Source organism: Equus przewalskii, chromosome 6, assembly GCF_037783145.1.
Source record: "Equus przewalskii isolate Varuska chromosome 6, EquPr2, whole genome shotgun sequence".
NCBI lineage: Eukaryota > Metazoa > Chordata > Mammalia > Perissodactyla > Equidae > Equus > Equus przewalskii.
The window spans coordinates 69,207,999-69,229,900 of NC_091836.1; the positions used below are offsets into that span (position 1 = coordinate 69,207,999).

Sequence of the window (21,902 nt, forward strand, 5' to 3'; positions counted from 1 at the left end):
GGTTCCTGGAGTCAGGGAAAAACTGTAAAAGATCCATGCACCCTAAGAAATGCCAGATTTGGGGTTTATGGGCAAATTTAAAAGAGTATACCACTCATATTCTTTGTAATCATAAGGAATATTTTGTATGCGGGCATTTCTAGGGGGTAAGGAGCCTTCATAACCTCAAAAGGATACATTATCTAAATGCCTTTGTCAGGTTCAGACACTTAGTCCTAAAGAAGGAATGAAATTTGCCCAAGGTCACAAATTAGAATAAAGCTGGAAACAACCCAGGTGTCTTGTCTCCCATACCTCTTCTCTTCCCCTCTCTCCCAGACTCACTCCTTTCTTGGGAGAGCGAAAAACTAGAAACAAACAAAAATATCTACTGATAGAGAAATAGTTAAATTTAAAACATTTATACTGTGGGATATCATGCAACTATTAAAAATGAATTTGACCTATATATACCGACAGGGAAATTACCTAAGAAATATTAAGTTCAAAAAACTACAGAGCATATTTCAACATAATTCAATTTTTGTTAAAAAAAAAAAAAGTGAAGCTACATGTTTGTAAGTAAAGAAAAAGGTACACATGGTGTGAAAGAACTCCAAGGAGTCATCTCGAAGAGGGTTATTCCTTGTCTACATCCACAAGCCTTGGGACCCCTATGTCTAACAGTAACTCCTTCACTATAAAAATACGATTATCTGATTACACACTGTCAAAAGCTTCAAAGTTGCTGACAGAATAGGATTATCACCTAAAAAAAAAAAAAAGAGGAAACTAGAAGCTCAGAGAATTACATGATTTACCAAGGTTTACAGGAATAAAGAGTACAGACTCCAAAACTTCAGTGATGTTCCACAATCCCCTACTGCGTGGCGCTACATGGGGCAACATCCCCAAGTCAAAGAGGAAAAGGGGCTAAGCGTGATTTCTTATAAGCTGAATATAGTTTTAGGTACTAGGCTCAGTTAGAACTGTACTTCTGTGAGGCTAGGGGGACAATATTCCCATAGCTCACAGGATCTGGGTAAGTGCCCAGTTCTTCTCTGACCACAGTGGGAAAATACTGGAAAACATGCGGCTCACAACTCCAGAGCCACACTGCCCAGGCTCTATCCCAGTTCCATCACTAGCTGCGTGACAAATTATTCCACTTGTGCGCCGCAGTTCCCTCAGCTGTAAAATGGGGATAGTAACAGTACCTACTTCTTGGGACTGTTGGGATCACTAATGAGTTAACACACGTAAAGTACTTGGAACACTACCTGGCACCAAGTAAGTACTGAGCGCCATGGCTGTTATCAGTGCTAGCGGTTCCTCACCTCCAGGTTCCCAGGAGCCTGTGACCAGTAAAACGGCCTAGAAAGGAAAGGAACCGACAGTAGTAAGACTGTCAACACTCGCTCTTCTGTTCCTTCCATCAAGACTATGACTCCATTTTTTCACATCTTCTTTCCTTTTATTGAAAAAAATTTTAGAAAATGGCAGTTAATAAAGGGCACAAACAAATCAACAGGGATATACTAGTGGAAAACACGGACAATATAAAACTAAAAATGTCATTGGCTTCTTTAATTGGTTAAGAGCACAAAATGTAACAGGCAGAAGGTCTGTTTTAAACAAATTAAAAAGCTGTGTTTTTTTGTTCCCAATTCTCACCAAGTCAGATATATACACACCCACAAAAATGGTGTGTGAAGTAAAGTTGTACACAAGAAGTTGTATCCTGAATTAAGGGAAACAGCTGTTGAAACAGGAATTAACACAATAAAGTCAGTAACAGGTTAATTTTAAAAACTGAGTCTTCAAATGCTGCATGGCACAAAGCTATACTATTATAAAGTACTGCTAGGTACGAAGGAGGAAGTCTGTACAGCTTTTAGCAAAAATGCTTTCCCAGAAAAGCAAATCAAAACAACGCAATCAGCAGACTAAGGAGGCTACCGCTAGGTATCAGAGCTACAACTTCTCATATCTGAGCTGGAAAATCCTATTTATCCAGATTGGACTAAAATTTCAAGACAAAACAGGGACATTTTGAACATCTCTTACTTTATCCATTTTAAATTCTCTGTTTCTTTTCCCCTCACTCAGTAATTCCGCATGATCCTGCAGAAAGATGGCTGCTTTTAGAATTGGCTACTTTATTTTTCTTTCTGTGGCGAGACTGTCATGGAGCCTTGATATTTCAGGCTCATATGCATCCATGACCAGTGTCCCGCTGTGGTCAAAAAACTTAGCAATGGACTTGGTGAACTCGGCTTCCCGCTGCTGTTTTGTTCTCCCACTGATGAAGGTCAGCTTCAGAGTGTATTTGTCATCGAACCTAAGCAAAGATAATAAATCAAAAATCAAACACAAAGATTCAACCAGTAACAATACAGCACCAAATGTTTTTAAAGGACAACACTGAGCTGGCTACTGGTGATGTAGGGAACACACAGATCTACTCTTTCAAAAAAAAAAAAAAAAATCCCAGGGGCTCCTAACTGCCTGCAAGATACAAGTTCTGATTTGTAGGCTTTGCCACGTCATCCCTGATTTAATTACTGTGCACTTCCTTTACCTTGTCTAGACTATTAAGCCACGTGGACCAGCTTCTCTCACCTCTGGACTTCATACTTGTTATGCTAGAAGGGTTTTCCTAGCAGACACTTCTCTTCAATCTCACCTGACTTAGTTCCCATTTGTTAACTCTATACTTGGGCAGAAACCCTCCTGGGGAAGTCTTCCCCAAAACTCCCAAACTGGGTCAGATGTCTGTCCTTTGTCTTCCACAGCACTGGGAATCAACAGTCAACTCAAATGCTGAGCGCCTATCATACGCCAGGTCTAATGATAGGTTCCCATGCTGTCAATGAAATTACCTATTAAAATGATGTTTATATATTTATGTTCTTCAATAAACTCAGGGATTCTTGAGGGCAAGGATATTGTCTTCCTTGTTTTCTATTCTTAGCCTGGCACTTGGTAGGGAATCAAATTTTTAGGAATAAACGAAGAACTCTTGTTTTCAGATATTTCCCAATTCCACACTGCTCAGTCCTTGTACTCGGTAATCAATCTAGCTCCAGGGGCTGGCCCCATGGCCAAGCAGTTAAGTTCACACGCTCTGCTTCGGCGGCCCAGGGTTTCACCCATTCGGATCCTGGGCGCAGACATGGCACTGCTCATCAAGCCATGCTTAGGCGGCGTCTCACATAGCACAATGAGAAGGACCTACAACTAGAGTATAGAGCTATGTACTGGGAGGTTTTGGGGAGGAGGAGAAGAAGAAGAAGAAGAAAAAAAGAAGACTGGCAAAAGATGTTAGCTCAGATGCCAATCTTTAAAAAAAAAATCTACCTCCAAGTTCTACCCTGATCCCAGGCCAAGGATGTCTTTTACTACATGAACTCCAGAGATCCCTTAGCTATACCCTGAAGTATCCTGAATGCCTTTACTACTTCCACCCATTCAAGAGGGTTTGTAATATCAATCTCTGGCAGGCTGACACTCCTGCCGTGTCCCGTCCCCCCCGCCGCAGCCCCGTTTCTGCTTCCATTTAACTAGGGTATATTCAGTAGATCGTCAGGTTGGTATTATCTTTAGAGGAAGCAGCTGCTTGAGCCTGTTTCTGCACGTTTAAAATAAGAAAGCTACCACCTACTTTTCAGGATCCCTGTCATGGTTAAAATAGTGCCTACCATCTAGTGCTCAAAACAATGACAGCTCAATAAATTGTTGTCTAGCCAGTTACAGTGCTCCTGACCTGGACAGCCAGGAAGTGAAGGTCCCTGAACTATTTTTAACACCTCAAAAATTTCTCTCAAGCTCTGACCAACTGCTACTAACTGATATCCCAGTAATTTTTGGACTTTTGGGCCCAGTTCTACTGGCAGTTCCGTGGCTTTGATGGCAGGACATGATTTGATGAGTTGTGATCTGATGCATTTTAGAAATAGTTTCCCATTAATTCAACAAATATTTATTCAGCCCCAACTATACATGTCAGGCAGTTTTAGAGGTAGGATATACAGCAGTGAACACAACAGACAAATCTCTGCCTTCTGGGACTTTTATTTTAGTGTGTGTGAGGGAACCAACAATAAAATAAAAAATATGATGTTCTTTTAAATATGGCAGGCAGGAAAGGCTTCCCTAAGCAGATGCTTGAGCAGAGCCCTAAAGAAGGTAAGAGAACAATCTATCTGGAAACAGAATATTCCAGGCAGAGGAAACAGCAAACACAAAGCCCCTGAGGCAAGAATATGCCTGGAATGTCTGAGAACAGAAAGGCTAATGGGAACAGAATGGAGTGGGAGAGGATGAGAGTCACAGGAGGTGAAGGGTGTGTTTGCATATGTGTGTGGGGTGCAGAGAATAGGTAAGTGTGGACTTAAATCTTAGGATTTTAAGTTTTTGCACTGAGTGAGGGGGTTTTGAGCAGAGGATTGAGTTGATCTGCCTCATGTTTTAAAAGGATCACTGCCTGCTGTACTGGAAACAGACTACGGGCAGGGAAAGCAGCTGCAGAGGTCCATTAGGACATTATTTCAGTACCTAATTGACAGATGACGGTAGCAGTGGAGATGGTAAGTGGTCAGGCTGAATATATTTAGAAGGCAGAGCAACAGGATTTGCTGACAGACTATTAGAAGGACTGAGACACAGGAATCAAAATGATTTCAGAATTCTGGCCTGAGTATTCAGAAGGATGGAGTTGTCACTTACTGAGATGAGGAAAAGCAGGCTTGGATGAGGGACAGCAGAGTTAGGTTTTAGACATGTTAATTTTGAGGTGCTTATTAGGATCCAATGTCAAATAGAAAGGTGGGATATACCTGGAGTTCAGAGTAGAGATCTAGGATAAAAATACAGACTTAGACCAGACAGAGAAAGACAATCTCTGTATGACTCCACTCATATGTGGAAGATAAACAAATACGTGGACAAAGAGAACAGATTAGTGGTTACCAGGGGAAGCGGGGAGGGGAGGTTGGGCACAAAGGGTGAAGTGGTGTACCTATAATATGACTGACAAATAATAACGTACAAGTGAAATTTCACAAGGTTGTAAATTATCGTATCCGCAATAAAAAAAAAATACAGACTTAGAGATCTTCACCATATAGATGGTATTTAAAGTCTTGAAAGTCCAGATAAGATTACATCTAGCAAGTGAATATGGATAGAGAAGAGGTGCTGGAAACAAGCACTAGTGCGTTTCAAATTTAGAGAAAGGAAATAAGGAAGAATCACAAAGGCGACTAAGGAACAGACATTAAAGTAAGAAGAAAATTAGAAGATTATGGTATCCTAGAAGTCTAGTTTTAAAAAAAAAGTATAAGGAGAGAGTGATCCAGTGTCAAATGTTGCTGACAGGTGAAGTACGATGGGGAAAGAGAAGTGAAGACAAGAACAGATCCATGAGATAATGGAAGAAAAGAGGGGCAGAGAATGGGAACACTGTGCACAGAGAATAAGGGGAAAGAAAGTTTTTTTAGTTGGGAGAAATCACACCATGTTGTATGCCAGAAAGAAAGGGAAATATCAAATAAATGAGAAGGGATAGAATCCAGTGGACCAATGGAGAGGAGGCTTTCGACAGGAACTCAGAAAGCAGGCAGAATATGATGAGCACTGCAGTAGGGAGTGATGGGAGACTTCCGATTGCTTCTATCTTCTCAGCAACAAAAGCAGCTGAGAGTAAAGGTGGAGGAGGAGGGCAGGAGGTTTGAGGATAGAGAAGGCATGAAAGATCCTCTAGGACAGTGAGAGTAGTAACTGGACTACAGAAGTGCCATGAAATCTAAGGTGGGTGAGGAGGAAGTGAGGGGCAGAGGGACTGTGAACAGGTGGCATTCTCAGTGGATTACAGATGCCACTGGGGCTGGAGAACTGTTAGGACAAGAGAATAAGCAGGAGAGAAACTAGGAAAAAAGGAAGCAATGGTCAGTGGAATACTTAAAACTGAAGGTAATTAGTTATCAGTAACAGCAAGGTCGAGGGTATATCCAGGGAAGTGTTGAAGACACAGTAGAAAACAAGATAATCAGAGGAGAGGAAGTAAAACTGAGAGGCCAGAGTACTGGAATAACCATCTACTTGGACACTGAATCACCAAGACTTCTGAAAGGAGCTATGTTAGAGAGTGCCAATGTGTCAGGAGCTATCTTCAAGCAAAGAGAAGTGCATCTATATTTAACTGCAATGAGAAGGAACAGAGGTGGTATATTTCCTCTCCACAGGTACCAACAATATGTCAGTTGGTAAAAATCAGCAAGGAATGTGGAAAAATCAGAACAGTCATACACTGCTAGTGGGATTATAAAATGGTGCAGCTGTTTTGGAAAACAATCTGGCAGTTCCTCAAGCAATTAAAAAGTTACCATATGATCCAACCATTCCTCTCCTAGGTATATTACCTGAGAAATGAAAACGTTACATCCACACAAAAACTTGTACATGATGTTTACAGCAGCATTATTCATAACAGCCAAAAGGTGGAAACAACTCGAATGTCCATCAACTAATAAACGGATAAGCAAAATGTTGTGTATCCACGCAACAGAAACAATCAACATAAAAAAGAATGAAATATTGATACATGCTACACCATGGATAAACTTTGAAAACATTATGCTAAGGGAAAGAAGCCAGTCACAAAAAATCACATACTACATGATTCCATTCATAGGAAATACCTAGAACAAGGAAATCTATAGAGACAGAAAGTAGCTTAGTGGTTATTTAAGGCTGGGGAGTTGCGGGCATAGGGAGATGACAACTAAAGGGTACAGGGCTTCTTTTTGAAGTGATGAAAATGTTCTAAAGTTGACTGTGGTGAGCGCTACAAACATCTGTAAATACGCCAGAAACCACTGAACTGTACACTTTAAATGGGTGAAGTGTGTGGTATGTAAACTCTCTCCCAATAAAGCTGTCAAAAAAAATAATAAGTCAGAATGAAAATAATGAAATCAAGATGTTGCCAGGGTCTAGATTCTGCAACTCTGCTTCAGTAGCCTGGCACAGGGTGCAGATTTACGATGGCTAGGCCAGGAGGGCACCTAGGAGCCCTGCCAGGAGGAGACAAGAACTCGGCTGCAACATCGGAATGAAGGTCTGCTCCTCCTCACAGGCATCTCCACAAGTCGGTAATGAGAGAAGCTGTTTGGCGCTGATGCTATACTCACCTACATGTATGTGAATAATTGTACTTCTAATTTCAGAGCCTACACGCTAGGAACTATACCACGTGTTTTTAGGATAGCAACTAAGAGCATGAGTTCTGGGCTCAGGCATGGGCTGGAATACCTGCTGGAATTCATTTTGAGGCTGTATGAAGAATTAAGTAAACCCTTTGGGCCTGTGTTCTAATCTATAAAAAGAGTTGTTCTGAGGTTTAAATGAGATAATGCGCTTGGCATAATACTCATTGTATGGTAAATGCTCAACAGACATTTGCTATTGTAACTGGTATCTCATCTTCCCAACAACTCTACAAGTCATTTTTGACCCTACTAAAGCTCAAATAGTTGACGTGATATACCAAAGTCACACAATCAGGAACAGAGGTGCTGGAATTTGAACCCCATTCTGGATCCTAGAAAGACCTGTGTCAGGTGCCCAAAGTCATACCCACTGCTGGTCAGAAACAGACTGAACTGTGCTTCTCTGAGTTGCCCAGCACATTGCTTCGGAGATTCCTGATTGCACAGAGTGAAGTCAGGATCATAGAAGATATAGAAGCTAAAGGGGTTCTTCAAAGATAACAAAGATTTCACACCTTTGGCCTTCATAGTTCTGCACTCTAATTGGCTCAGTTAATTGGCCAAAAGGAAAAAGAATTATTCTTCGTTCTTCCATCAAAGTACTTTCTCCCACAGCTTATCCTCAGAGCACTTCTGTGATAATGCAATCCAGGAAGTGCAATGCTAGGAAAAACCTTCTAGATCATTCATAGTCCTTTCTTCATTTCACATGACGAGCACTATGATCCGCATAGAATAGGCATACAATAGTCTGTTGCTGATAATGACTCAATACCCAGAGAAAACCCAGTATCAGGATTTAAGAATCTGTGAGGGTAGGCATACCTCTTGAGACTGGAGGACAGCTGCCAAATATCATCAGGATCCATTCCTGTAGGATCTTTCCTGTGGGCCACAAGAAAGATGCTCTTCTCCTTATATGAGGTATAAATGGTCAGGATCCCCATCATCACGAAATAGGTTCAAATAAAGTTAAGGGTAAAACACACAAACATACAGGCAAAAGACAACACAAATTGACAAGCAAGAGCTACGAAAACTTTCATAATGATAGTCCTAGAGAAGGTAGTTTTGACTCACTGTAAAAACACTGAAAATTTGGCTATTTCATTTTCATTCTTATGTTTATGTACCAAGAGAAGCAAGACTCTCTCTGGTTAATTCTTCAAAGAACACCTCAAAAATGAAGATGAGGAAAAAGGTACAGGGCATAAACGAGCTCTCATCTCTCCTGTTCAAAGATAACACATAGGAAAGACCCAGTCACCTAGTTTGTCAAGATTTGTGCTTATTTTTCTATAAAATACAAAACTAATGATCACAGTGGACTTGACCATGCTCAACCAATTTCAAGACTCATTAAAAGAGAAGAAAAGTGACTTCAAACTAGTTTATTATAAGAATAATTACTACCTACATGCATATAGGCTTATTACCATATTCAGTTTTTGATAGTATTAACTATCATATTTGAGTACCTACTGTGTGCCAGAAACTGGCATAAGAGCTTTGTGTACACCGTGTCAGTTAAACTCTATAAAAATTTAGAGACAGAGGCAGGCAAGTATACTGCAAAGTGTATGGACTCTGGAGTGAGGCAGTCCTAGATTTGAATTCTGGCTTTTAACCAAAGTAACCTTGACAAATTACTTCCTTCCCTAAGGCTTAATATCATCACCTCTAAAATGAGCATACTACTAACTTTTTAGAATTGTCATGAGATTTAGAGATGGTATATACATACATACACATATTTAGTGTCTAGTACAAAGATATTTCTAATGGTAGTCATTACTATTAATAACCAACGTGATTATAAAAATGGCAAGATCTTGTTTTATTTTAAACAAATAAGCTAACAAATAAAATTCCGTTAAGGTAGCCCTCTTGGGAGGCCATAATTGTGTAATTATGTTGCTGTTATTGTTCAAACCTCTTTGGAACTCTTTTGGGAACCCTCTCCAGAACCTACAGCATATTATTTTGAACTGCCTTAATAGTGAAAAATTCATACTGAGATGATCTATCTAATTACTAAAAAGAATCAAGGTACCAATGCTGGACAGCATGATTTGGGATCAATTTGGATAATGTCATTTTTTAATTTGGATCTCCTTTATTAAATGGCTTGCTAACTGCCTCTGTGGAAAAGTCCCCAAAGGAGAGTTTTTAGAAATATTTCAGGTAATGAGAAAAATTATTAAGAAAAATAAACCGCTTACCAAAATAATTTGTTTTAAACCACTAGTACAGTGCTGGCACATAGGAGACACTCAATAATATTATGTGGCTATTAAGAATGAGATAGCCCTGTATATTCTAATATAAAAAGACATCCAATATATCTTTTAAGTTAAAAAGAAAAGTGCAGTATGTACGGACTGACTCAGGGGGGAAGGAGTGGAACTGCAAGAAAACTGTTCCTATGAACATGTATAATTTTTGTAATAACAGTAACAGTATAATAAAAGTTCTTTGTATTCAGCTTTTTGAGAAATAATAGAGCTGGGAAGGTAACACACATGATTCCACATTTATCATAAAAAGAAGAGGGGAAATGAAACATTTGAGAGCTGATTATATACCAAACACATCATAAAATCTCTCATTTAATCTTTATGATAATTCTGAGTGTGTATTACCCACATTTATAAACGAGCAGCATTCAGACAGTCTCAAAAAAGTTCAGTTCTTATTAGCACAAGATGACAAAACACTTTGGATTTTACACCCAGGTTCTCTAGCTCCAGAACAGGTTCTTAATTCCAAAGATACACAAGCCACATCTACAGCTCATGCTCAGTAACTCCCAGTCCAGCCCCTCAGCCTCAAGAAAACCTAACAGAGATCTCAACCTCCAAAATTGGATCCTTTCCTAATACCCTGGAATGAGCAGCTTGAAGCAACCTGGTCTAATGGGAAAAGTTCTGGACTAGAAATAAGCAGAGCTGGGTCTCACTATTACTGTGTATTTTGCTATCAGGTGCTCACACTTGGATTATAATAACCTCTATATTAATAACTACACAGAATTAAAGAGAAAATAACCATATTAAATCTAAAATATCATTAATAATTACCACACAATTTACAGATGCCCAGAGCTCATAACGTTCAATTCTAACATTAGCAGGCCCCAGAATCAAGGTTGGTTTTTTCGTAGGGAGCAGGGAGAAGTATCAGTAGAGATTTTTAAAAATAATCACTAGAAAACAAACCTGAGCATAAACAAAGGATATGATATGACACACAAAGCCAAAACAGGCTTGGACTCTGGAAAGGGGTGCATATAATCCCAAATCAAAGCCACTATGGCAAAGAAACAGGAGATGGTACAGATGGTGAGGCGACCGTCAATGAGACCAAAATTCTCCACATACTTGTACTTTTCCAGAAGTACCTAGTGAAAAGAACAAGGAATCAAGCTAAGAGGAATGCTTCCTTGCTAGTACCTGTTTTTACTCTAAATTTCCAAGATAAAAGTTATGTTAAGGATCATATATGGGGGCACGCTAAGTGGCGTAGTGGTTAAGTTCGCATGCTCTGCTTTGGCAGTCCAGGATTCACAGGTTTGGATCCTGGGCATGCACCTACACACTGCTCATCAAGCCACGCTGTGGCAGTGTTCCACATACAAAATAACGGAAGACTGGGAGAGATGTTAGCTCACCACTAATCTTCCTCACAAGAAAAAAAAAAAGAACTATATGAATTACCAAGTAGTTCTCTCCAATTAAGATTTTACCAGTCTAAGCAAAAAAAAAGATTCAAGCTATTTACAATGGATCCCAGAGAAAAAGTTCATCAATTTCTCATACATTTTTTTTTAAATCCTCAACTTTTCCACTAGGATGAAGCTAAAATTTTCTTTTCCTTTTTAAATGGAGAGATGACCAATCATGGAGAATGTCTTCTAGTCCCTCAATCTTCTTGGCTCTAGGCTAATTAACCTCCAAAACAATAGATTACCAGCTTTCTGGAATTCAAAAATTAGAGAATTTGAGGAGGAGCTTGAGGTAGCTAACATTTGTATTTTAATACATGTTCCCCTACATATACTGTAAGGATTTTAGAACTGCTTTCTGGCTGAATTCCTAACACTAAAAACTAAGGTCATTCTACAAGTCACAGAAGAAAAGATCCTGCAGAAGACGAGCCATCAGCCGTACATGTGCTAACAGACCCCCACTCCTCAACAAAGTACCTTCTTGGCAGAATCATCCAAAGAATTCTTCACAGCTGATCCATCCCATTTGTCAATTTTCACAGGCTTATCATCAATCTTCCACTGTAAAACAAACAGAAGAGCTGTACATCAGGAGACATGGCATCTTACTGAAAGTAAAATGAACTACTTCCTTAAGAGCATCCTCCAGTAGAGGTAACATTTACTCTCTGTCTTCTGACGTTGCACAGCTAAAAACACAAAACACTTAAAAATGAAGTTGCGGGAAACTAAGTCAGTAGAATCACGTGGTACTCATGTGTTGCCAGTCTCCATGTTGAGAAGTCAAAATCTACAAGCCCAAAACCAGAACACTTTACGGGCTGCAAAGAGTACGATGTGAATTCACATAGCCCATCCTCACTTTACCGAAACATGGGTACAGAAAAGAACTCCACTTGTTCATCCTTTCATTCTGTGACCATAAAACTCATAAAATAAGACGTTCATGAACTTTCAGACACTAACAAAATGAGAAAGGTCTTCTTTAATACATCTTTGACAGCTAAAAATTTTATTATTTTACCAGCATGTCTTAAATACAAGAAAACAGCAAATCCAGTGTAGTCTGTTGGAAAGAACATTTTGAATTAAAAACCAAGTCTACTACCACTGAGTTATGTGACTCTGGACAAACCCTGCTTCAATTTCCCTCCTCTGCAGAGGTTTAGACAGGTTACCAAACACTGTGCTCGTCAGAGGGAAGTGATTCTCTCACACATTGTTGGTAGAAGTTCAAAATGGTACAATATCTACAGGAGACAATCTAGCACCTTGGATCCCACTTCCCTCTTCTGGGAATTTTTCCCTATCTGCACACACATGAAATAAAATACAAGGCTACTTACTGCAGCAGCATTTACAAAAGTAAAAAGTAACTCAAGTGCTCATTGATAGGGGGCTGGTTGAACAAGCTATGGTAAACCCAGATATCCTGAGAAGGCAAAGGGACATGGATGGGAGTGAGACTTCTCAATGCAGGCCTTTTTAATTTTTAACCATGTGAATGTATTATATAGTAAAAACTTTCTCAAATGCAAGTGATTATGTGAACATAGCTTAAGTGGAATAGGGTGCTATAAATAACCTGATAAACCTGTCTTTTAAAGATCATAATGTCCAACTCTTAATTTGTTAGCTCAAGTGAACAAATAATATTTCATAAAAATTACAGACTAGCAAGTAAGTCAAAATTCATTTGGCCTTAGAATAGATTTTACTGAAGAACAGAGAAGAGAACTTCATATTTATCTTTCTGATTGAGCACAAGTTCAGAGATACTGCATGCATGTATGGAACAAACATCCGCAAAAAGTAACTGAGAAGATTTTAAAGGAATGTAGAAATATAATTCATCAAACTTGATTTTTTCCTTTTTTTTCTTTTTTTGGTGAGGAAGATTGGCCTTGAGCTAACATCTGTGCCAATCTTCCTCTATTTTGTATGTGGGACACCACCACAGCATGGCTTGATAAGTGGTATGTAGGTCTGCATCTGGGATCCAAACCCATGAACCCTGGGGCGCCAAAGTGGAGCACATGAACTTAACTACTATGCCACAAGGCCAGCCATTTAACTTGATTTTTTCTTTACTGTAATTCTATATGCTATTACACAAAAAAGAAAAACTGTTCTGTGAAGTTCATTGGAAGAAAAAATATGAACTAAAACAGCCATATATCAAGTAATTAAATGTTAGTCAAGATTTTCTCATTTTGGTGTCTCATTAAAAAAATAATTTTCTTTGAGAAAATTACTTGTGGCAGCATGTTGTAATATTGATTCTCACAGCCAGCCAGCCTACAAATCAAACATGACACTTAATTTTAAACATACAAATTGAACCAAGAAAAAATTAACAGGCTTTCTAGCTAAATAGCTCATTTACATTTAGTTAAGTAAACCTCATTTTGATAACAGCAAGCAAAAGAAAGATCTTGTACAGCCAGAATCCACCAGAGAATTTGAATTATTTGTGAAACAAAGTTATTAAGAAAATTTTGGGTCACTCCAAAAAGAAAAATCATGTTCTCACAGAAACTCAGCCACACACCACTCGCCCTGCAGTGCATCACAGAAAAGAAACTTGCCTCTACAATTCAGAGGATAATTTCTTGGCAATTTTGGGGGATAAAATGCAGAAGCAGCCATTATAGGATGTGCTTAAATAGCCTCTGTTCTAACTCCACTGTCTGGTACCTCGAAGCAATCTTCAGTACGCAGAACAGAAACATCTCCAGTGAATTATATGAATCACAAGAAAGCTTATAATTTGATTTCTGAAGAGATCGGAGCATCATACATTTTGTGTGCATGAAAAACCTTAGCCTATCTCAAAGCAAATAGCATCTCTGCCTTAGTACAGACACATATCTGGAAAAAGAGCAAGAAGTGAATGCTAAGTGCTTATTTTTCTGATTTATTTTCCATCATTCTCAAAAACTGCTCATCAACTAAAATGTATGCTACTTTTCATGTTCCTTCTACTGCTATTCAGAGTATTTTAGAAACTACCTTTTTTATCCCCTCACTCTTATCTTCTGCAATCCTAAGTGCAAATTGCTTTCCTTTTGTAGTTAAAAAATAATAATAAAAAGACAAAGTAAAGTTGGTTTCTTTCATGTGGGACCTCACAGGATCAATTACAAAGAAAGGCTCTGTGCAGAAAAGAGTTAATATAGGCCTGAGACTGCCATCCTTAGAAAGGCGTGCTTAAAAGGATGGCCCTTGGCTGGCATCTTGGAAGCTGGGTGGTAAACAGTTTCCTACACTGATACAAATCTTCCCCTAAGAGACAACAGTGGCTCACTGTGCCTAAACTGTTTGTATAAACAATGTGATTTATGCCAAACACCTATTTTCTTTCTAGAAGTGTGAAATTTTGGCTCGGGCTAGGCAGAGGGTGCCTACTTAACCAGTCCCCACTAAAAAACTTGGGCACTAAATTTCTAATGTGCTTCCCTGGCAGACACCACTTCACATGCATTGTCACATCATATAGTTGCTGGAGGAATTAAGCATATCCTATGGGATTCCACCAGGAGAGGACTCTTGGAATCTTGCACTTGGTTTCCTCCAGACTTCATCCTATGCACCTTTTCCCTTTGCTGATTTTGCTTTGTATGCTTTTGCTGTAATAAATCTTACCCATGAGTATGATGACATGCTGAGTCCTGTGAGCCCTCCTAGTGAACCACTGAACGGAGTGGTCTTGGAGATCCCTGATACCGACAGTAGTGCCAATTAAGATATATCAGATGCTGTAACTGCACACACAACTCTTCTTCCCTTCATTCCCTCCTGCATGTTATAGATACATGTATGTTGGGTACAATCAACAATCACAAGTATTGACTTATTTAGTCATTATTATATTGTACCCAGGTCATATATGCACAGTTCAAAGAGTAAGAGTTCTGGGAGCTATGAAAAAATAGCAGTCCCTGCTTCCCCTTAAGATCCTTGCTATTGTCATTTCCCACTCCTGAGAGAGAGACTCTACTTTCATCTCCTCTGGATGATATTTTTTGGTATTCACCTCCAAAAACAAAAAAGTTTATATTGTTATTTCTTAATTTTTCAGTTTCTGGCATTAAATCTATTGACTTCTCACCATGAAAGATGGGATTCGGCTGTTTTACTCCCTGTCACACTCACCTTTGTTTCTTCTGCCTCTCCCCACCATCTTTTTAAGACAGTCGTAGTAGATCAATATTGAATTGGTCTTACATCATACGTTACTTTTGGCTAGATCATCATTCGGAGATTACATTATGACCATTAATGCTATTTCGAGATGAGTCATGGAGTATACTCGAATTACTTTTTCTTTCCCGCATAGCTTTTTGCTTTCCTTGGAGCTACTGCTGTTTTCATTGTTTCATTGTTTACCAACCAGCATCCCTTCTGCCAGACCTGGACAGCTAACCAGCTCAGAGAAAAGATGAATTTGACGGCTTTGACAGAACACTACAAAAACTCATTTCAGTTATGATTCTCCGCCACAAATCTGAATAATAAAAAGTTCTACAAAGACATTTCACTGTAGGTACAGCATCAAGGTCTCTAGGACTTAGGAAGGATATTAAACACAATCCAGGTCTGAAGAATGCGTAAACAATGAACAATGTAGAAAAGCATTTTCTGACCTTACTGATTTGGCAATTACAGACTTCTCCTGTTCCCCATGCATCTTCCGGCTTTAAGGGAGTAGGATGTCAAAAAAGGACAAAATCCTTGGTCATAAAGGCATGTCCAGCAAAACAAAATTGTCTTGAGTATGAAATAACAGAATGAACACTTCCATTTTCTTCTTTTTTAATAACTGTAATAAAGTTATTAAAGTAAGTCATGCAGTGATAAAGACCTTGCTGGACTGCTTCATAAGGGTCCTTACCTTGACGACTGGGCAGTAAGACTCAAAGGACTCCTCAATTCACACTGAAGAGATGAAGGAGACCAGAGGTGAGTGGTGCCAGTGGAAGGACTCTACTCTGATTTAGAAAGAACTGAGCATGGCTCTAAGAAAAACTAATAAACTTTTTCTCTACTTTCTTTGATATTTCCCGGTTTAGAAAGGGGATGTAGGCTTCAAAGAGGACAAGGAGTAGGAGATGAAGTGCATGACAGAGGGAGCATATCCTAGATGGCCTTGTTTACTAGGCTAAGGGACTTCGACTTGATTCTAAGACAAGTAATGGAGAGTATTTCAAGCAGGGGAACAACACAATCAAATTTATGTTTTTTAAAAAAAGTCATTTTAGTGGCAACCAGCAGATGGTCTGGAGGGGAGTAACACTGGGGATAAATATATCAGATGGGCCTGATTTAGATGCAAGGCCTGAATTAGAGCAGCAGCAAGGGGATGAAAGGGGAATACTTATGAGGTAGATCTGGCAGGACTTACTGACAGACTAGTTAAAAGGAACACGAGAGAGAGAAGACAGAGATGACCACTCTACTAGAATTCGGGCTTGGACAACTGTTTGAACTGTCATGTCTGTTTTCCAAGAGAAGGCACCCGGGAGGAAACAGTTGTAAGATTCTTTACATAGTCTAGATACTAGACCCTTACCAGATATATGATTTGCAAATATTTTCTCTCATTCTGTGGACTGTCTTTTCACTTTTTTTTGTGCAGGGGAAGATTCGCCCTAAGCTAAAACATCTGTTGCCAATCTTCCTCCTTTTTATTTCCTTCCCTAACCCTCCAAAGCCCCAGTATGTAGTTGTATACAGTTGTAAGTTCTTCTGGTTCTTCTATGTGAACCACTGCCACAGCATGGCTACTGACAGATGAGTGGTGTGGTTCCATGACCAGGAACTGAATCCAGGCCGCTGAGGCGAAGCATGCCGAACTTTAACCACTAGACCATCAGGGCTGGCTCTTCACTTTCTTGATAGTGTCCTTTGACACAAAAACATTCTTAATTTTGATGAAGTCAAAAATAATGAGTTTGGGATGCTACTAAAGTTTAGTTTGCAAAACAATGTTAAAAAGCCAGCATCTTGTTCCTTTAAACACAAACACACACGATTACTGTAATGTCATAAAATTGTCCCTCCTGTCAGAGCTGCATCAGGGTACAGGCACACCACCCAGAAGTCCAGTAAGCTGAGACACCATCAAGGAGAGTAAAAGAGGATACATGACCTCAGGACACATGGTTGATGGGTGATGCTTGTGCCTAGGTCTTGCAGCCTCAAAAGAGAGGCTCTTTCCACTACTACATTAGCTAGCACATGGTCTGCTCCAGTATGAAATACAATGTACCAAGTAAGGAAAGAGTGCTGGATTAAGAACTGGGGAAGCCAGGTTCTAGAATTGCTACTAACTCACTGTGTGGTCTTGGGCAAGCTGCTTCACCTTCCCCTCTCCAACTGTGTCCATGTCCATAAAATGAGGAGAACACAACAGACGAGCTTCAAGGTCTCTTCATTACAAACATTTTAGAGAAACCACTATTGATTAAGCAGAATAGTTAAAAATCAAAACAAAACAAAAAACCCTTAAAACATCAGAACCAGAAGGGATTTAAAAAGTCATCTAAGACAGCAGTTCTCAACCTGGAAGTAACTGTTAAAATGTAGAAGGAATAGGGTCAGCCCTGGTGGCCTAGTGGTTAAGTTTGGCACACTCTGCTTTGGTGGCCAGGGTTCAGTCCCCAGGCGCAGACCTACACCACTTGTCAGTGGCCATGCTGTGGTGGCAGCTGACATATAAAAAGAGGAAGATTGGCAACAGATGTTAGCTCAGGGCTAATCTTCCTCAGCCAAAAAAAAAAAAAAAAAAAAGCAGAGGGAATAAATAAATAACTATGTGTAAAAACATGCAGATATCCAGGCCCCACCTTTAGAGAACCTGATTCAGGTCTGAGGTGAGGTCCATACATCTGTATTTTTAACTAAATCCCCAAAGGAGTCTGATACGGACAGTCTTCATATCATGTTATGAAAAATATTTACCTAAGGAAGCTGAAGCCCAGAGTAACCAGCTAGTTAGCAGTAGCTATATATATTTTGTTGAGTATTTACTATGTGCCAGACAGCATCTTTTAAGGTAAATACTATTGTTTCCCCCACTTTATGGATGAGAAAACTGAGATACAAAGAGATTTATTAACTTGCCCAAGAACATAACCCTGGTAAGAGGCAGAGCCATGATTCAAAGCCAGCCAGACAGGCTGGCTCCAGAGCCTGTGTTCTCAACTACTAAGACAGGAAAGGCGGACAGTCCAGCCAAGAGACAGAAATACAGGTATAAGGTTAAAAGGGTCTGGATATAGCGTCTAGAAAGCATGGTTTAAGACCACATTTTAATAGCCAAAACATATCCAGCCAGGAGACAGAAATCCAGGTATGAGGTTAAAAGCATTTGGATAAAGCTTCTGGAAAGCATGGTTTAATACCATATCAATTTTGACAGCCAAAACAAATTAAGCAAGCAATTTTTCTTTATAGCCTGCTATGAAGAACAAAATGTTTTTTGATGTATTTTGCACAAAATAATCTACTGCAGTGATCTAAGTTATTCTGTGATGGAGGCTGGAAAATTACCGCTGCATACCTATTTTAAGATCAGAAAACTAGAATTGCTTTGTTCTTAAAGTCAGTTTCATACTAGCTGAAATTCACATCTGCTTAGGGAAAGCTAGAAGCACATTTGCATCTCTTTATTACATTTCCTTACTGGCAAGTGAAACTACAGCTGCAGGAAATAAAATAACCACCCTCCAAAAAATCGAGAACAATCAAATTAAAGAGATTGTAAGGTTGAACAGCCTCTCACTCTTACAGAGCAAAAGCTTCTCTGTTCACTCAGATTCTCCTCCACTGAGGATAACATTTTTTTCCCATGCTCTCTTCCACAGTACCCTCAGTCTTCAGACAATTAGGGGCATCATCCTCTAGGCAGTTCATGAAGACTGAGGTGGCAGATCTTAAGTTTTTTCTCTGCTAAATTCAATGCTGCAAGTATTTATTCTGTGCTGATTTCTATAGAGAACTTTAAGGACCTCTCACAGGAAACCAGACAAATACAAATTGGTAGAACAATACAAGACAGTACGTCATGTTAAGTAACAGTTTAATTCCCGTGTGCAATAAATGCTAGAGAATTCAGACAGGGAACAACTCAACGTAAGGCTGAGGTGAAGTTTTCCAAGAAAAAGTACCTAAACAGCTCTTAACTTATTTTCTCTCTCCTCTGACCCTCACTTCTTTGTTAATTCTGCTAAGTGCTCCTTTGTGAGGCTTTTTATCTATTTCTGCTACTCAAGTTGGGGTTCTCGTCACCTTGTCATTCTATTTTTATAGCTCTTTACGAAGAACCTTTACCAATAATACACAACTTAATGTTTACAAGAAGCCTATAATACATATGGGCATCCACACTGTTTACATAAGGAAATTCAGGTTCACGTTACTTATGTAACTAATCCAAGACCAAGTAGCTTTTAATATGCTGCACTAGAATTCAAACTAAAGGGGTTACACTAAACCTTATACACCGGTATGGTATCTATACTATAAAGCCTTATTGGAAGTCTTCTAATTTCTACCAATCCAAACTATCTGAATAATTTTCCTAAAATAGCTTTACATAGTCTCAAAACCTTCAACAGCTTCCTGCTCCTATTTCAAGCAATCCATGCCCTCCTCAATCTGATTCTACCTGCTTGTCACTACAGGTCTCTTAGAGAACAGTCCGGTGAACTCACTACCTGAGAAACATCAGGCACCATCTGTGTACCTTTGCTCAAGGACATCCTTACCTGGTATGTCTTGCCTCTCTCTCCCCCAAAATAAGGTCCCAACTCTACTCTCAGACACAAGGTCCTCCCCTAGGGCCCTCACCCCCTTATCAACCACATCTCAACAATCATTCTCTCTCTCATTTGAACTTCTATACAAAGTACACATTTGAATACACCAAATACTTTTATGTTTAATATTTTGGGTATCCCATGTCCTACACTCAGCTATACTGAGTACTTTCTGACAGTAGGATTCTTGATTTTTTCCTCTGCCATCACACACTTGTATTAGACACTACAGGTTACAGAGATCATTCATGTATATCACCTCATCTGATTGTCCCAAAAACCACAATATTTCAGATGAAGACGGGAACGTTTAGCGAGGTTAACTGACCTGCTGGTCTTCATACAGTTTGAAAGCAGCAGAGCTACTTCAAAGGCTAGATCTTATGATGCTCAAATCCAGGTTCTTTCATTACCACAATGATGCCATACACTTTTCAGTAACCACTGCCTTAGCAGAATGCCCATGCTTAATGTTTGCTGGTGAGAATCCAAGTGGAGCAAAAAGCAGGAGCAGTCAAAGGGATAGGACGAGCACAGGCTGCAGGGCACTCACCCAGCAGGAAGACAGGATTTACGTAGGAAAATGGCCATTAATTCCCAACAGTTTCAAATTTCTTGGAGCAATTTATCATCCCAACCACCAGAATATGTTCTCGTCTCTTAAGAAGGGTTAAGAGTCTGAGAACCACGTAATTCAAAACCAATGACCCAAAAAGAAAGCAAAAAGATCTAGATCTGAAGTCCTCAATATGATTACAAATTCATTTCTTAAGCACCTACCATGTGTTAGATAGAGAGAAGCCTAAAAGCTGTTTCCAACTGAAGTAAAAAATCCTCTTTCCTATAATAAAGACCCCATGCTTAACATTTCTCATCAAACTGGCCCAGGGCCCTACAATGAGATAACTACAAAGGACCTTAGGGTACATTAAGGTTAAGTCCCTCACTTTACAGATGAGGAAACAGACATAAGGAGAACAAGTATATTTCAAGGTCACACAGCTAATTAAAGGCAGAACCAGTACTAGGACTCAGATCTCCATGCAGTTGTTTCTTCCAAGATGCTATGTAAAGGGCAAGAAGGGCCAACCCAGGAGGAGAGTTTTCCTTCAGGCCCTTGTGGCTAGGAATGCAATTAAAAAAAAAAAAAAAAAAAAAAAGCACGGGCGGATGGGGTAACAGGCAAGGGAGAGCAGGCAGCAAGCTCATAAATTCGATTCACCAGTGCACCTGGTGGCAGGTAGGAGCGGAAAAAGACGGGGGAGGGTAAAGAAGTCGAGAGGAAAAAGATAAATCTTAAAGGTTTCCTGTCAATCCGGTAGGGGAAGTCAACACTCAAATAAGTTCAATATCCAGGGTATCGTGATAAAACACCTAGAAACTTCAGCAAACAAAAGGCCAAAGAGCACTCTGGAATCTGCAGCAGCATGCAAGTGTGGTGGTCGTGGTTCGGAGTTTGGGGACTACTGACTTCAAGTGGTTGCTTTCATTCCTTCCGGCTTCAGTTTTCCCGGTCGGTGAAATGGACACATTCAGCAGTGGCCCCCAGCACCACCGAGGAAAAACGAAGGCTGCACTGAAATGTGGGAATAATCAAATTACCCTAAAGCTGTGGCGGCTGGCGTTGAGGACCAGGCACACTCCCGAGAAGGAAAGAAGACCTGAAGAGGACAGAGCCTGGGTTTGAGGTGTGGAGAGCGGGCTACCAGCGCCCGGAGGGTTCCCAGGGTGGGCAAGACGAGGCCCCCCTTCCCCCAAAAAGCCGCAGAAGAAAACGGGGGCGGGGATGAGAAGGTGCGCTCGCCGCCCCCCGGGCCTCCCCAGGCCTCGACTGTTCCTAAGAACCGGCTCCTCACCTTATCCAACAACCCGCTGCGGCTACTGCCTGTCGCACAGCTTGAGCCACCGCCAGCCCCACTACTGCCTCCGCCACCTCCAGTTCTCCCGCCCTGTGCAGCCGCCGCCGCCATCTTGTCTGCCTCTACGTCTCCCCCTCCTACTTGTCCGAAGCCGATTGGCTGAAGCTGACGGCGTGACGCGCCGCGCGGAGTCCATCGGGACCCGTAGTTCGGGGTTGGCTGACGCGTCGTTGCTTGCGGAAGT

The 21,902-nt window shown here is 40.2% G+C and overlaps 1 protein-coding gene across 1 annotated transcript; it reads right to left on the reverse strand.

Moving 5' to 3' along the window:
* Nucleotides 1-1,551: 1,551 nt before the first annotated feature.
* SPCS2 (signal peptidase complex subunit 2) lies at nt 1,552-21,841 on the reverse strand. Its single transcript, XM_008526138.2, has 5 exons — nt 21,656-21,841; nt 11,455-11,538; nt 10,490-10,650; nt 8,076-8,210; nt 1,552-2,320 (listed from the first exon to the last, which is right to left on the reverse strand). The coding sequence occupies exons 1-5, from the start codon at nt 21,767-21,769 to the stop codon at nt 2,134-2,136; spliced, it is 681 nt and encodes a 226-aa protein (XP_008524360.1). The 5' UTR covers nt 21,770-21,841; the 3' UTR covers nt 1,552-2,133.
* Nucleotides 21,842-21,902: the final 61 nt, after the last annotated feature.

Coding starts and splice junctions, on each gene's coding strand:
- SPCS2 (XM_008526138.2), bottom strand. CDS start 21,769: ATGGCGGCGGCGGCTGCACAGGGCGGGAGAACTGGAGGTGGCGGAGGC. Junction 11,539..21,655: donor GCAGCGGGTTGTTGGATAAG/GTGAGGAGCCGG, acceptor TTTGTTTTACAG/TGGAAGATTGATGATAAGCC. Junction 8,211..10,489: donor TTGGCTTTGTGTGTCATATC/ATATCCTTTGTT, acceptor CTTTATTTGAAC/CTATTTCGTGATGATGGGGA.